This window comes from Macrobrachium nipponense, chromosome 6, assembly GCF_015104395.2.
Source record: "Macrobrachium nipponense isolate FS-2020 chromosome 6, ASM1510439v2, whole genome shotgun sequence".
Taxonomy (NCBI): Eukaryota; Metazoa; Arthropoda; class Malacostraca; order Decapoda; family Palaemonidae; genus Macrobrachium; species Macrobrachium nipponense.
Genome location: NC_061108.1, coordinates 93,809,589 through 93,826,538, shown reverse-complemented (window position 1 = coordinate 93,826,538; position 16,950 = coordinate 93,809,589). Strand labels below are relative to the sequence as shown.

General features: G+C 43.7%; 1 protein-coding gene across 1 annotated transcript in view; it reads left to right on the top strand.

Moving 5' to 3' along the window:
* LOC135216585 (exocyst complex component 5-like) overlaps positions 1-16,950 on the top strand; it is a 193,526-nt gene that overhangs the window by 119,457 nt on the left and 57,119 nt on the right. Inside the window, exon 11 of the mRNA XM_064251964.1 lies at positions 671-764. Within this exon, the coding sequence (XP_064108034.1) occupies positions 671-764 (94 nt within the window). The remainder of the gene's footprint in view (positions 1-670; positions 765-16,950) is intronic.

Sequence of the window (16,950 nt, the reverse complement as noted above, 5' to 3'; positions counted from 1 at the left end):
ACGTCAAAGTAATCAAAGTGTGAAATCCGTTATGTAAACCAGTATCCAGTGACTTGCGCTTTCCCGCTCAAAGTTCTGGGGCTCCTCCTCGCATCATAGAAAACGCTCTTGCGGATGCAACTAGATTTGCTCAACCTACCTTAGCCATCGCAACATTGACTGCCATTGATGTCAGCTAACTTTAATCGCGTTGGAATACAAACATGAGTTTGTAGAAACTAAAATAATTGCATTCACCACTTACGATGATGCAATAATATCCCCGTTCATGAAGGAAAATGAGTAAATATTGTCATCGTGATACATAGTACTACAATCAGAAATTCACATTCTATCTACCAATTTCTGTGAACGAATCCATCTGAGAAATTCCAATTACTTCGGACATATATCGTGTTTTTAAGTATCTCAATGGTTTTGTTTTGCAGTTATAACTTATATGGTATAATTTGCTGTGTATTTTCATATTCTAGAGTAAATTTAGTGATATGTCTTTTCAGTAAAAACAAATGGGAAATTCGATGAACGAAAGCTAATGAAAACTGTATCTTCAGTTTTCTTGTCGAGTGTACAAGCAAAATTAGATAGGAGAGGCTTACAGTGAGGAATCAATATGATGTTTATATTCTTTCAATCCCTGTAAATTAATTGTTAATTTTTCTTCTTACAGCTCTCCACACAGTCAGATGTCCACAATAATGCTGTTCAGATATTTGACCTTTTAACCAAAGCCATGCTGAATGAACATGTTGATTATGCTATTGGTAAGTAGACCGTTAGTTCATTACCTATAGATTGTTTATGCATATCATGTAAATTAACAAAGTTGGGTTTAAAAGTGGCACAATACTTGCTTGTATAAGCGTTAAGTGTGATTTCGCTAGTTTTGAACATCAATTTTGCCTGCGCTTTTTTTTCCTCTTTTCATAGTGACGGCAAATGACGTCAGCAATCAGCCATTTCTCGATTTTGTTGCTTATGTCTGTACTAAAGGGTTACAATCACTTCATCCGTAATTTAAAAAACTGGGAATGAGAGAGAGAGAGAGAGAGAGAGAGAGAGAGAGAGAGAGAGAGAGAGAGAGAGAGAGAGAGAGAGAGAGAGAGAGAGAGAGAGAGAGAGAAAGAAACTCACTGTTGCCTGGTTTAGGTTGTTACATACACTGTCAATAGTATTTGTGTATGGAGAATAATGTTAATTTTAATAAAACCCTTGTTTTACTGCATCTAATCATATTGCATGTATTATTACCATATTATCGAATTATAATATGAACATAGTGATCTGCCGTTTGCTTTCTGGTTTTGTTTACATTCTTAAAATATCAGCTGATTTCATTTTTCACATGATCACTGTCTTTAGATGCTGAATGGAACTTAATTTACAAAAGAAAGTTGGGTTTAAGCATTGCAGCTACTTTATTTATAAATGTAGTATATTAAAAAAGGGATTTTGACGTAAGGAAAAATCTATTTCTGGGCGATTGGCTCGTGTCGCCAGCGAAATATCCTTTAATCTATTATTTCTAGGGTAAATGTACTAACACATACCAGAGAATAAATAAATAAAGAAAAAGGTCAGTACAACTGACTCGCTCACCCTCCAAGAGGGTGTCGGTATGAACACTATGGCGAGTGAGACCACTACCACGAGCCGAATGCCAATAGAAATCTCCCACTACAAAATCCCCACAAGAGGAGAGCCGACCCACAGAGTGGGCAGCAACTACTACTAACTCCATCCCATGCTGCCGACTTGGCTGCGCCTCTGGTGGTCCATCCTGGAAGTTTAGCAGACAATCTTGGGCGATGGGATGGGTAGGGCGGGATTTCGCTGGCGACACGAGCCAATCGCCCAGAAATAGATTTTTCCTTACGTCAAAAATCCCTTTTCTGGGCTCAGCTCGTGTCGCTGCGCGAAATCGTACCAGAGAAATAGCACAAGATTGTAAGGAAAATTCAACAAAACAAAAAATAGGTCTCAAATAAAAGGTAAAATAAAATAAAAGAATATAATTGCTAATAAAGATACATATAAACAATGATAACAAAATTAGAATATGCTTAAATTAACTTAATTCTAATATTTTCCTTAACTTAAGGTAATCATATATATACAGGGGTAATATGATATCTGTATCAAAATAGTATCTGTGTAAAGATATGTATCAGAAATCCAGAGCAATTAACATAATAAGTTGAACAAAACAAACTCAACAATAATAACATAAAGGAATGTATATAACTTAATATACAAAACCCGTAACCATTACAAATAAGATGTATCCCCTAGCATAAAAATAAGGGGATGACATCCAAGAGATCAATATTCACAATCAATTGTGAGTGCCCCTAGCAAAAAAATAAGGGACACCCACCACATATCATAAAGCAGCTAAGAAACAACAAGGTAACCGTAGATGAACAAGGCAGGGATAGACGAACTGTTGGGTGAGGCAGGTAGAAAGAAAGGAGGACTGGATCTTCTACTAAAGATTAGGTAGAGTCGGGGGAAACTATGTTACCCGCTGCTACTGCTGAAAATTTCAGAGCTTCCAAGGACTTTAAGTAATGACGTTTGAACACTGTCGGCGATTTCCATCCAGTATACTTTTTCAACTCATCGAAGTTCATATGTTGGAAATAGTTAATTGAGGTGGCTACTGCCCTGACATCATGTGCTTTTGGAAAAGAGTCAGGATTGGCTTGTTTAATGAAGTACAGGATTTGTTGCCTGATGCCTTTAATAGATAAAGTACCACCTTTCTCTCTTAAAGAGAGGACCCGATGAGGATGAGGAGGTCCTAGACAGAAAGGCTCGTAAGGTTGAAACTGGGCAAAGAGATACATCTTGTGGAAGGGGTCGTACCTTCCATGGTTCCCACCTCATCAAAGGATCTTCATTAGCTATAAAACTACGTTCCGGAGAAAGTAGAACTTCCCCTGTGGGAAGGAACTGAATAATGATCCGGGTCTCTGGATAAAGCCGACAGTTCTGAAATTCTAGCTCCTGAGGCCAAGCTTAATAAAAATAGAGTTTTTCTTAAGAGCATAATAACGAGCATGTGTCTTATCCCGTTCTGAAGCCAGCTTTTAGAACATCGTTTAAGAACCATGATACCGACGTAGGCCTTACAGAAGGTCTAAGTCTAGCACACGCCTTGGGAATAGACGAGAAGTAGGAATCTGTCAAGTCTATGTTGAAACCAAATTGAAAAATCTTTTTCAAGGCTGACTTGTTTGTCGTAATCGTGCTAGCTGCTAAGCCTTTTTCAAATAAGGATCTGAAAAAGGATATAGCCGAATTGATTGTCATGATCCTAATCTCTGATTTTCTCAGGAAGGTTGCTAACTTTTTGACAGCAGCATCATACTGTCTCAAAGTTGAATCTCTTTTATCGGGGATTCCAACGAAGAGAATCTTTTGAGGGTCAATATTCGCATCCCTTTTCGCTGCAAACTTCATGAAATCCATAAAAGTTAGGGTGTTTTGAGAATCCCTGAGGAAAGAACACAGTCTTCGTTTGTACTGACTGGGAGAGCCTGGGACTGGGAATCCGAAGAGGGCGAAGACCCAGTTCCAGAATAAGAGGGTACCAATTGCTCTTCGGCCAGTCTGGGGCTACTAGAGCCACTTGACCCTTGAATGTCCTGAGTTTGTTCAATACCTTCATGAGAAGATTCACTGGAGGAAAGACATAAATCTTCTCCCAGTTGTTCCAGTCTAGAGCCAGGGCGTCCGTGGCATAGGCCAGAGGGTCCAGGTTGGGGGCCACATAACACGGGAGTTTGTGGTTCGCTTGAGATGCGAAGCGATCCACTTGTAGGCCTGGAACTCTCTGAAGAATCCATTGGAAACGAACTGTTGTCCAGTGACCATTCCGACTCTAGAGGTACTGATCGGGATAGAGCATCTGCTATGACGTTTCTCACTCCAGCTATGTGGGTGGAGGAGAGATGCCAACTGAACTTGTCCACCAGGGAGAAGATGGCTACCATGACATGATTTAGATGACGTGATTTGGAGCCTCCTCTGTTTATACAATGTTGCTACCGCTGCGCTGTCCAAGACTAGCTTTATGTGGGAGTACTTTGGCGGCCGTAACCTTTTCAGAGTCAAGAACACTGCCATTGCTTCCAGAACGTTTATATGGAACTGACGGAACTGAGGTGACCAGGTTCCTTGAACTTTCTTGAACTGGGAATATCCTCCCCAACCGCTTAATGAAGCGTCTGTGTGGATGGTAATTCCTGGTGGAGGAAACTGAAGGGGCACTGTATCCGATAAGTTCTTGACTTTCGCCCACCCGGCCGGAGTTCGGATTTCCGTTTAGAATCAGAGGGACTGAGGATAATTTGTCCCTGGACCTGACATTTGCTCGTGAGCGCCAGATTCTGGTTAGGTCTTTCAGTTTGGCTTTCATCAGGATGTTTGTCACTGATGCAAACTGAGTGAACCCAGGATCCTTTCCTGAGTTCTTCTTGACGCCAGTTTGTGACTCAGAAATTGCTTGACTGACTTCGCTATCTCTTTCCTCTTGGCTGATGGAATCGACAGAGTATGGGAGGATAGATTCCATTGAATGCCTAGCCACTGAAAGTTTGACTCCGGAGTGAGTCTTGACTTGGTCCTGTTTATCTTGAAGCCTAGATATTCCAGGAACTGAATCACTTTCAGTGTTGCTCTGTTACATTCCTCGACTGTTGAAGCCCAGATCAACCAATCGTCGAGATACGCTACTACCATAACCCCTTGCGATCTTAGTTGTTGAACTACTACTTCCGCCAGCTTCGTGAACACCCTGGGTGCTACGTTGAGCCCGAAAGGAACTACCTTGAAGGAGAATGTCTGGTCTCCTATCTTGAAGCCCAGATACGGACGGAAGTGTCTTGCAATAGGGATATGATAGTAAGCATCTGTAAGATCGATAGAGGTGGTGACGGCCCCACGGGGAAGTAAGGTCCGCACCTGCGAGATCGTGAGCATCTTGAACTTGTCGCAGCGAATGGCTAAGTTTAAGCGGGACAAGTCTAAGATTACCCTTCTTTTTTGTGAGCCTTTCTTTGGCACGCTGAACAAGCGACCTTGAAATTTTAACCTGTTGACTCTCGCTATAGCTCCTTTCTGAAGGAGATCCTCCGCATACTCCGTCAATTCCTTGGAAGGAAGTTGGCGGAAAGGTCTGGATGGGGGTGGGGGTGGGCTCGCTAACCAGTTCCAACCCAGCCTTTTGACACAATGCTCTGAGCCCACTTGCTGAAGTTCCACCGGTGGCGAAAGTGAAACAGCCTCCCTCCTACCTGAAATTCCTCATTGGTTTGGTAGCCTCCTCGGCCTCCCCTGAAATGTTTGCCTCTATTAAAGGGACCTCCCGATCCTCTCCCACGAAAGGATCGCTTACCTCTGCCTCCCTTACCCGAGCGGTCATACTTCTGGGAAGCTTGACCCTCGAAGACCTGATTGTAGGCTGGAGAGAGAGCGTAAGAGGTGGAGGGTTGAGGCTGAGGGGAGATAACATAAATCGGCTGCGATTGAGCCTTTGAGGTAGAGGGTTGGGCTGTTTGCACCAAGGGAACAGCCGGAACCTGCTGAGAAAGCGTGGCTGCTTCTTTCTGGTAGGGCTGGAAACGTCTGGGTTTCCTTTGAGCCTTACCCTTACCGGCTTGATCCTGTCGTCTTTTGGCCGTAAAGAAGACCCCAATGGTCTTTAAGGCTTTGGTTCAATCTCGTAGCCTCTGCTTGAACCTCCTTCACCATTGCTTCTGGGAAGAGGTTCTGACTCCCCAGGATGCTTGACGGTAAGCAACTTATTCGGCTCGTGCCGAATTGTTGCTTCTTGTAGGACATGCTTCCTGCAATTCGTCCTAGCGTGGCGAACTCAAACATATCCGGACTACAACCGTTTGAGTCAAAGATTTGGTAAGAAGCTAAAGAGTGGCTCCGATCCATGGCAATGGTAGCACCTCGGTCATAGCCATGGAATTAATGGATCTGGGCGAAACCCGCGATTTGGAATCGAATTCTGCCTGAATAAGGCTATCGGGAAGCCTAGGTAGCTTCTCACCAAACTGCTCCATAGCACAGTCTGGTTTGAGTTTGCCAGCTGAGAAGGTGTTGGGCAAATCTTCCCACAATTCACCGGCTGAAGGAAGTAAAGGAGACGTAGGATCTGCTTCCTTCAGCTGAGGCATGGAATCCCCCTTCTGGGCTGCTGGAATGGTGGATGTCGCGATCTTTGTCAAGAAAGGGAGCGGGGTACTCTCTTCCATCGTAAAGATCGTAAACGGACTCTTAAAAGGTTGGATTTTCGTGTTGGAACAATCCATGTCCTCTAGACACCTGAGCCATTCTCTCTGAGCCTGGTCTCGTGAATAGAGGACTGTCTCCTTTGGTACCTTATCGTCCCGAGTCCATGGCTGAGGCGGTGAGCCTGGCGTAGCCGATGTAAACGGAGGCTGAAGGTCTTCCGGTAGTAAACTCGAAGTCTTCAATCCTCCGAGTTCCACATTCCGGGATAGAGATAAGCCCGTCCTGGAAGGGGGCGTATGACGCTACTCTCCAAGGGTTGTTCATTGAGAACGGAGGTAGAGAGTCATACGGGGGTAATTGGGCTCCACCTGTGCTGAAAGATGGAGAAGAGGCTAGTGGAGCTTGGCTAAGTCCGGCTATAATGTTGTCCTGAGAGGTGATCCTATCAGACAACCGGGAGATCATTTGTTCCATGCTGTTCTTGAGAGAACCAACCAGATTGCCCACTTGTTGCAACAGACCAGCGTTGGAGTCCAAAGCCGGAGCTGCTGCGGAGGTGGAAGGGTGGCTCTGCACCGGAACCAAAGGAAGCGGAACTGACGACTCCGCTGGAGTATGAGATCTCTCCCTGGAGGATTTACTCCTAGAGGACTTAGAGCCGGACCCAGAAGCTTTAGATCTCTCTGCTCCGGGATTCCTAGCCGGAGACTTACGAGAGGAAGATGACACCGACGCCGACTTTTTAGACGACGACGACGTCTTCGTCAAGGTTTTCACTGCTTGACCTTTGACCTTGGGTCTAACGGAAGCGTCAGGAGGAGTATAAAGTTCATTACCCGTAAAGCCTTGGAAGGATGGAGAGGTTGCAGGGGTAGAAGATCCAGTAGCACCCAAGGGCATCCCTTGGGTGTCCAACGTACTTACCTCGACCAACAGGTCGTCTGCACCTACCATAGGTTCAACATTAATATCAAGCGTCGCGACTTCCGAGGAGATATCCTGGCCTTGCTCCGTCAACGAGGCAGCCAGCTGTTGCTGGATGAAAGCGATAGTCGGGGCCGCCTCTGCTGGGTCGACGTAGCCTGTAGCCTTGCCTCCGGGGAAGATTAGTACCGCCAACTTCTTCTCAAGAATGTAGGGCATACCCTTGGCGGCGTTCTTCCCAAAACCGCCGACCCAGGCCCGCAGGGTTGCCAGTGCGGTATCCCTCACAGCCGGAGCCTGGAAGAGAGGGTATTGATTAGATTTTAAGATTAAACTTAAAACTAAAACCAATTTAAAAGCTTAACTTAAAATTATAGGGGCTACAAAACCCCATGAATTTTATCTTAAGTTAGGGATTAATGTAAAAACTTAAGCACTATAACAAATGAAGACCAGTTAACGAGTTGGAATACTTACCCCGTCTAAGAGCTGGCTCACCAGATCATAACAGATGGTACACGTCTCGTGGTACCAGACCTGGATGTCCCCGTGCGGAGTCGCGCATGGAGCATGGGACCGGCAAACTTCATGTCCACATGGGTCTTGAAGTGTGGCGGCGCATCCCGGATGCTCACAGTTGGTGGTCTGTAAGTGAAAAGACACATGAGTATCTTAAAGACTCTCACTTACAGGCTAAAGGACAGAGGAACTCGTTGCATGCCGGAGCTCGGAAAAAATTTGGGCATAACCCCTCCCTTATCGCCTGAATAGGCTATAACCCCGGAGAGATCCGGTGAAACAGGTAAGGGAGGGGGGATGGTTTAAGGTAGCTTAAGATAACTTAATAGTTTAACGAAATAGATCTTAAACCTATAAAACTCGAACGTACCGGACTAAGTCCAGTGCGTGGCGGAGTGTCGTAACTCAGCGAGACGGAGTGGTTAGAGGGACCAACTGTCTGCCCCGGTCCACCCTGCTGGGTGGACTAGCACCTTTCCGCTGGATGCCAGGTCTCCGGTAGTAAAGGAGCCCTAGTAAGGTGGGAAAGAGCGAGAGGACATACAGACTCGGGCTAGCAACGGAGCGACGGAGTATTAACGGAGGGGGGAAAGGCTAGTCCCCCCCCACCTTACCATCCGGCCGGACCGAGAAGCCGGAGGGGTCGAGTCCAGTCTGGGTCTGTTCCGTCCCTCTACTCCCTCCGCCTGGGGGGAGAGAGGGAGGCGGGCTCGGGTATGCGGAGCGAGCATGGGCAGACCGACCCACCCCCCCCCGACTCTATGGAAGAGCGGGAGGGGGTGAAGGTGACTGGACAGGCGTCTGGCTGCCCCGTGATCACGTAGTGACCATGGGGCGGTAAGTACAAAACAATGGACAACATAGCCTAGAACATAACCAGCTGATCAGAGAGTGCTATCGGGAAAGCAACCGAACTGAAGAGCGGTAGCATAAAGGCCCATGGGCCAACACCTAGGCTAAAACAAACAAAGCCAGACGCCTAACTAACCTAAACAAATAACATAAAAATAATTCAAATGAATAGATATGAAAGAAAGAAAACAAAATAGTAGGAGAAAAAATCCAGGAGTGTACGATTAACCCGAAGGAAAGTCTACCACTCAAAGCTAGCCGAGGCCGATACTAAGAGCCGTGGCTAGGGTCTGGATGGAAGGAGCCTACATAAGGTAAACGACATGCATGCATGACAAAACTGTGTAGACCGTACCCTAAACAAAGCGGATGATTAAAATAGAGCGTACTTAAGTAAGGGGATGTTCTGGGTATGGGTGACCAAGAACGAACCCACCACGAGGCAGAACATGCTGCCATGCTTCCGACCTAGAGTTCGTATTTATACCTAAAAAACGGCAAATACGGGCTCAGGGCCGGAAAAAACCAAATAGCAATAAACACTGAGTACTTAACTTAGCTGCTGCGATGGCTGCACGCTCCATGATAAAGAAATCCAAAGAAAAGGGCACAAAAAACACAGAGTAAAAAAGGGCACGTGTGTATCGTGTGCGCTAACTGAAAAGGATGGCCACCAGAGGCGCAGCAGTCGGCAGCATGGGATGGAGTAGTAGTAGTTGCTGCCCACTCTGTGGGTCGGCTCTCCTCTTGTGGGGATTTTGTAGTGGGAGATTTCTATTGGCATTCGGCTCGTGGTAGTGGTCTCACTCGCCATAGTGTTCATACCGACACCCTCTTGGAGGGTGAGCGAGTCAGTTGTACTGACCTTTTTCTTTATTTATTTATTCTCTGGTATGTGTTAGTACATTTACCCTAGAAATAATAGATTAAAGGATATTTCGCGCAGCGACACGAGCTGAGCCCAGAAAAGTCTACATGTGTTTTTTGTCAGTTTCAGACAGTGCTTTTGCCTGCCAAAACATTTTGCAGTCTGCTCAATATTTGTAATTCCCAGACATGCTTGACTTATGAAAGTTACAATGCTCATAATTTGTAGTTCCTAGTCGTGCTGGACTTTGAGCCTTGTTTACTTACTAAGGGGCAATATTTTCTTGGTAGTGTTTTATAATCAGATTACGTAACATGTTTTGTGATATCAATAGCTCCCCAGTTATCGGGATTCTATCCAATTTAAAGGAATACATTTATGAGGATCTACTTCCATTGGGTATTACTCCGCCAATAATTGTCACATTATAAAGCACAAAGTGCCTATGAAAAATGCCCCTATTTTACAAGGATATTTTATGAGAAAAAAATTATTATCATAAGTACAGGCGGCCCGCGGTTAACGGCGCAATCACTCAACGGCGAATCGGTTTTACGGCGGTCGTCAAAAATATTCATAAAAAAAATAAGGCATTTTAAAGGTATATTTACGGCACAAATTTCAGTTAACAGCGCCGCTAGCGCCGTTGTCTAACGAGTTCATACATATGTAGAAATGCCGTTCAGACCATAAAGGTTATGCAAATTATATTAACAAATTTTATGGAGAGTTATTACGTAGGTATTAGGGTAAAATATATGCCTCTGACGCTGTTCTATGCCGAAAATATCGAGTTACATAAGTGCAAATTTAGCTATGGATGTGTCGATTCATAATTGTTCATGCTTTTGTTTAAAATGTGTGTGAAAATGTATTATGTGAAAGGCATTTTTATTTTTGTACAGAAATATGATACAAAGGCAGCTTTTGAAACTGCCCTTCACGATACCGAATACGATGTTTTTTCATGTTCTTTCTTGTAAGCCGCCGCCTGCCGCTCTTCCAAAAATATCGATTTAAAAAATGCAAATTAGCGATCGATGTCGATTTTATAAATGTTTATGCTTATATGTTTAAAATGTGTATGAAAATGTATTATGAATAGGGTATTTTTATTTCTGTGCAGAAATATGATAAAAAGGCAGCTTTTGAAACTCCCCTTCAAGTTATCGACTACGATGTGTTTTTCAAGTTCGTTCTTGTATGCCGCCGCGTCTGCCGCTCTTCTAAAAATATCGAGTTGTTGTTGAAAAAAAAAAAAAAAAAAAAAAAAACAAAAGTGCAAATTTAGCGATCGATGTGTCGATTTTTCAAATGTTTATGCTTTTATGTTTAAAATGTGTATGAAAATATATTGTGTAAAGGTATTTTCATTTTTGTACAGAAATAAGATACAAATTAAGGCAGCCTTTGTAACTACGCTCCACGTTGTCAGGGGATGGTTTTTCATGTTCGTTCTTGTCCGCCAGTTCCGAAAAATGCATTGTGTTATTTTATTAATTATGCATCTTTTCCTCTTTTCCATAAATCCTTTAAAAGGTTATACATTATTTCACTGTATCCAAGAATATTGTATGTATTCTCATATTATTGTATTCTAAAATACTACGGCAAACTTAAGCCCGTATTCCGCGGAGCGGCCAATGTTGTGGTTTGAAATCAGCTGATGAATACGAGTCTGTTTCACCATAACGCAATTCTGAGCGAATGCTCTTGCTTCTAGTTAGCATAAACGAATATCTAGATACTTGACTTATATGAGACAAAGTTATTTTTCCTTATACAGCGTGTTTTAGGTGGAAATATTTATTGAATATGTCTCGTTGTGAATGTGAACTACTATTTTTTTCGTTAACAGATTACGTTGGCGGCATGTTTATTGCGTAAAAAATTACGTGATTCCGTTCGCAATACGTAATCCTTTATATCATCGTAATACGAAATTTACGTTATTTATCTTATATCGGCGTGAAACCAACAGTAAAATGTGTTCTTTCAAGCACAGTAGTTTTGATTAAAATGATTTTATCCCAATTTTATCTATGGTTGTGTGTGATGGCAGACGTTTACTGCATTTTTATCCTTGTTGCCGATGTACGATAATAGTCATTAGCAGCTTGAACAGTTTTCTCAGCTTCAGTCATAATTAGGTTTAAATTTAACGGTATATTTCCCGATTGATCTTTAATCTATATTGATCTCTGATCTATAGCGAATAAAGTTATTACATTAAGATATCTCAGTTCTATTCTATACATAACGCCATTTATAACAAATACGGTAATGTTGCACTGTAGTACGATGATCGAAATACAAGCCAAACAGATGTTATCCAGTTCGGTTGTACTTAGAAAAAAAAAAAGTCGTTTTCTCGTTCGGTTGTTCATGGTTGTACACGTTCACGCAGCGAGTATAACGTTAAAACCATACTTTCATCATTCTCTTTTGCTGTTATTGAACTTATGTAACTAGAAGATGGATAAAGTTAGGCCATTGTAATTTGATCTCTCATAAAATCGAACTATCGTAAGACTAATGATCCTAACCTGAACACTACAGCTACCTGTACACTGTATAAACTTTATTATATCTTTACATACTCTAGACACCCACATGTACTGTACAGTAAATTCTATAGTACTATACTGCATAAATATAATTTTACTTATTGCGCCGTTGTGGGATTACGGCCCCTTTGACTGGTCTAGAGTTTCGAAAGAAGGTGTGCGGCGGCCGTAGGCTTTAAAATCGCTCAACGTCGAAAATCGCTTGGCGTCGGTGGCCAGGAACGGAACCCCTGCCGCTAACCGAGGGCCGCCTGTACTGAAAGATATTTTATCATTTTGTATACAGTATTCCAGTAGACTCTGTATGATGGTTTGTTTACATCTGGTTACGACTGCTCAGTGCTCACAGCCACTAGCTAGCAACTTAACTTAGGGATTTTATGTATGCAACTTACCAAGTAGTTCAGAAAAATATGACCTTTTTTATGATAAAATATTTTGTTTATACTTACCAAGTAATTACATAGCTATAGTTTCTTAAAACCGTCGGCAGCTAGAATTTTTGAAATTTGCAGTAGCGCTAGTTTGTTTTGGTCAGGTGATACCCCCTACCCACTATCGGGGGAGTGAGGAACCAACACCGTACGAAAATCAGTTGTTTCTGCTGGCTGGTACTGTTAACACAGTTTCAGTAGTCAGTGGAATTTTTAGAATTCTTTAACGTCGCTCATTGTTGGAGTTATTTGGTGAAGTACTCTTGAAATATTGGTAGCTTTTGTTTTCAGTGATTAGCTATTTAGGAATTCAAATAGTTTTAAATATTTTTGCACCGAAATTCACTGGTTTTGAATTGGTGAACATAAAGTCAGGCACTAGTACATCTGGGATTAGGTATTGCAGTAAAGGTTGCAATACTAGGATTGGTAAAGCTTGTAATGATCCACATTCAGTTTGCACAGGTTGTAGGGGACAGACTTGTACGCCAGCAAACATGTTGAGAATGTATTAATTGGGATCAAAGAACTTAAAAGATCTTGACTAGTTACACGAACAAGTTAGAGAGATAAAAAGAGAAACGCAGCTTCTAGAGCTAAAGCAAAAAGCTTAGTTAGTCAGGAAGGCAAAAACCCTAATGGACAAGGTAAGTGGTGAAGTGAGTGCAAGTGTTGTGGCGGAGGTGACTGTTCGGCCCACTGATTCTCCTAGGCAAAGGTCCCTGTCAAACTCCCCAGAATCTGGGAGGAGGCATACTGATAGCCCAAGGGAGGTCAGTGGGGTCTGCCCACAAGCAGATTCTGTTGACAAATCCCAGATCCACAACAGAGAGCCATTGAAAAGGCGTATCTAAAGGAGTACCGCTTTCGTCTAGTGCTTCCAGCACCATGGAATTGCCAGTGGTGATTCCACGACGAGTCCCATCCATTGAAAAGGAGAGCTCGTAAGTTGTCTCCCTCTCCAATCCCTTGTAAAAAGGCTAGCCCTTTCTGAAAAGAACAGCTTTCGTGTAGGTTTTGGGACTCTCCAGTGAGATTCTCTCAGGATATGGCAGGAGAGGGACGTCATAGTGAGAGGATCGCATCCTCTAAGTCTTAAGTCGTCGTCAAGAAAGTCTTCCACTGGCAGACTTTCGAAGGTGAAGAGTACGGGGAAGAGTAAGCTTCCGGAGATGTCTTCAGCACCTGTCCACACCTCTAATGCTGAAGGACAGGTAAGACTCCCACCAGTCTCTCCTGTAATTCATGAGACTCCTGGGATACAGGTTCAGCGTTCGGAGTATGAGAACCCACCGACTCCCGAGCGCCCATTGGCGCCACAGTTTGCCCGCACGCCAGAGCAGCCTTTGGCGCCCAGAACTTCCACAGCGACATTAGAGCAACCTTTGGCTCCTGAGCACCCATTGGCGCCCAGGAATGTAGTTGCGACCGAGTGACCATTAGCGCCCAAACGTCACTAGTGCCCGAGTGTCCACTAGCACCTGAGTGTCCACTGGCACCCGAGTGTCCACTGGCGCCTGAGCGTCCAAGAACGCCCGAGCGTCCACTAGCGCTCAAGCGCCCACTAGCACCCGAGTGTCCATTGGCGCCCGAGCATCCACAGGTATACATGCAACCAAGTGCACAGAGGGACCAGTATGAAGCGCTCAGACAGTCTATGTCATCAATTTCAGCTTTGGGCTTACTGACAGGACCTCAGGTGAGGCTGCCCCCAATCCTTCTCTGTCAGCCATCCAGAATAAGTTAGACAGCATTTTGGGCTTTATTCAATCTGCAGCGCCCCCAATCCAACCTATAGAGACTATCACCTATTTCTTCAGCCGAAGAAGAAGAGAAAGGAGAAGAGGAGGATAAAGAATCTTCTCTCACTGCATACAGTCTTGCTTTTTTACTTTGTAGAACATTTTTTGGATTCGTTCTTGCCAGTGACCCCCACGTCGCCAGTGTCTTCTTACATGAGAGACAACCAGGAAGACTCCAGGAAATTACCCAAACTAGTACAGGCAGTCCCCGGGTTACGACAGTCTTGGCTTACGACGTTCCGAGGTTACAACGCTTTTCAATTATGTTCATCAGAAATCATTTCCAGGGTTACGACGCATATTTCAGGGTTACGACGCATGCTCCAGAGTTACGATGCCTACAAACGCTGATCTGGCAGATGAAATTTGACACCAAAAATGCAAAATAATCAATATTTAAAGGTTTTTTTTATGAAAATGCAATAAGAATACAGTTTACATAGTTTTGAATGCACCCAAAGCATCAAAAGTAAGGTTTTCTTAGGATTTTTTATGATGTTCCGGCTTACGACGATTTTCGGCTTACAATGCGTCTCAACAACAGAACCCCGTCGTAACCCGGGTACTGCCTGTACTGTCCTTTTCGGCTCAAAAAGCATTAAAGGAAATTAACCTTTGGCTTGAGGATAAGGGGGATCAAGGCAAAGTTAACTTCAGCTTCCCACCTTCTCGTCTTTCAATGAGGAGACATTTATGTTATGAAACCAGAGAAGCTCTCTCTTCGGGTGTGTCTGCCTCCGCCCAGGAAGACTTTTCCGCACTTATTGACTCGGCGAGAAGATCGGCTTTCAACTCGGCCAAGATCATGTTTATGGGGTCAGAATTAGACCACCTAATTAAAAATATCTGTAGGGTATTTAAAGTTTTTATTTAGTGTCCTGGACTGGACAGTGGGAGCCTTGGGACGTAAACTCAAGAGTTATTCCATGTTGAATGAGGAAGTCTTTGCAGACATTTTGGGAGTGATCTCCTGTTTAGATAAGGGGATTTGAGATGGATCCGCAGAACTAGCCTCTCTTTTCATGTTAGGCATCCTAAAGAAGAGAGAACTGAGGTGTTCCTTTACATCTAAGGGAGTATCTCGTACTCAAAAGTCTGCCTTACTGTATTCCCCCTTGGATAAGAAGCACCTGTTTCCAGAGGAGACAGTAGTGCGAGTTGCCTCCGAATTACAGAAGAAAGCAACACAGGATCTTCTCTCGCAATCCACTAAACGTACTAGAGAAAATATTCCTAGTGTACGTCTCTTGCCAGCCTGCCGAGGACAACCCTTTCAGGGCAGGGGATTCAGTAGATATTTCCCAAGATCTAGGGGTAGAGCACATTTCACCCTTAGATCTATTAAAAAATCATCAACCAACCCCTCGACCAAGAAGTAGTGTAACAGTCCTTTGTGCACCAGTAGGAGCGAGACTCTATCAATTTTGGGAAGAATGGGAAGCAAGAGGGGCGGAACCTTGGATCGTAAAGGTTTTAAGAGAAGGATGCGATATTCCGATCAAGAGAAAGCCACCGTTATCAGGCTCTCCGATAGCTTTGACAGCTTACTCAGAAAATTCAAAGAAATTCATCGCCCTTTCGGAAGAGGTTTAGTCCCTCTTGCAAAAGAAAGCAATAGAGTTAGTAGAAGAGCCACTAACCCCAGGTTTTTACAATTGTCTGTTCGTTGTCCCCAAGTCATCGGGGAGATGGAGACCCATATTGGATGTAAGCACTCTGAACCAATATGTGCAGAAGACAAAGTTCAAGATGGAGACAAATCAGTCTGTTCTTTCATCAATCCATCAAGGGGATTGGATTATCTCCATCGATATGGAGGACGCATATTTTCACATTCCAATACACCAAAACTCAAAGAGGTTTCTGCATTTTGTCTTCAGGAACAAAATATACCAGTTCAGAGTGCTGTGTTTTGGGCTTTCGACCGCACCACAAGCGTTCACTCGAGTGCTAGCTCCCATTGTGAAATGGTTACAGTTCGTGACACTAGGGAGACTGCATATGAGGAACCTACAGTTCTTCCTCAGGACGAACTGGAACAGAAAGAAGTTTCCGGACTCTTTTATGTTCCGTATCACACAAGAAATAAAAGAGGACCTGCAATGGTGGAAGTTAAGAGACAGACTTGCAGAAGGGAGATCCCTCCTCCCGCTGAGCCCCAACTTAGTGTTCTTGTCAGACGTATCAGATCAAGGTTGGGGAGCAATTCTGAGGGAAAAGGAAGTACGTAGCAGGCATTTGGAATGCACAACAATGGACAAGAGATTAGGATTTGCACAGGGTAATGCAGTTTGCACATTAACCTTGGGGTTTTTAGCAAAAAACTAGATTCCGTCCAAACCGTGGCCTCGTTCGTTCAGTATCAAAAACTTCACGGACTTAGTAGGACTGGAAGAAGAGAGGTTACTCTGCCTGATCAGAGCTCTGAAATGTTATCACAAAGGACAGAAAATAAGGGGACCGTTCGATCGTTTATGATGTTCAGTAAGGAATCCTGGGCGCACGATGTCTAAAAACGCCCTGCCATTCTTCTTACGTAGTGTAATTTTAGATGCTCATTCACAAGTGAAAGAAACTGACCTTAATAAAGTTAAAGTGAAGGCTCATGTAAGAGCAGTGGCAACCTCTCTCGTTTAAACACAATCTCTCTTTGGACTCGATTATACAAGCAACGTATTGGAAATGTAAATCAGTGTTTGCTTCGCATTACTTCAAAATGTTAGGTTCCAAGTTCT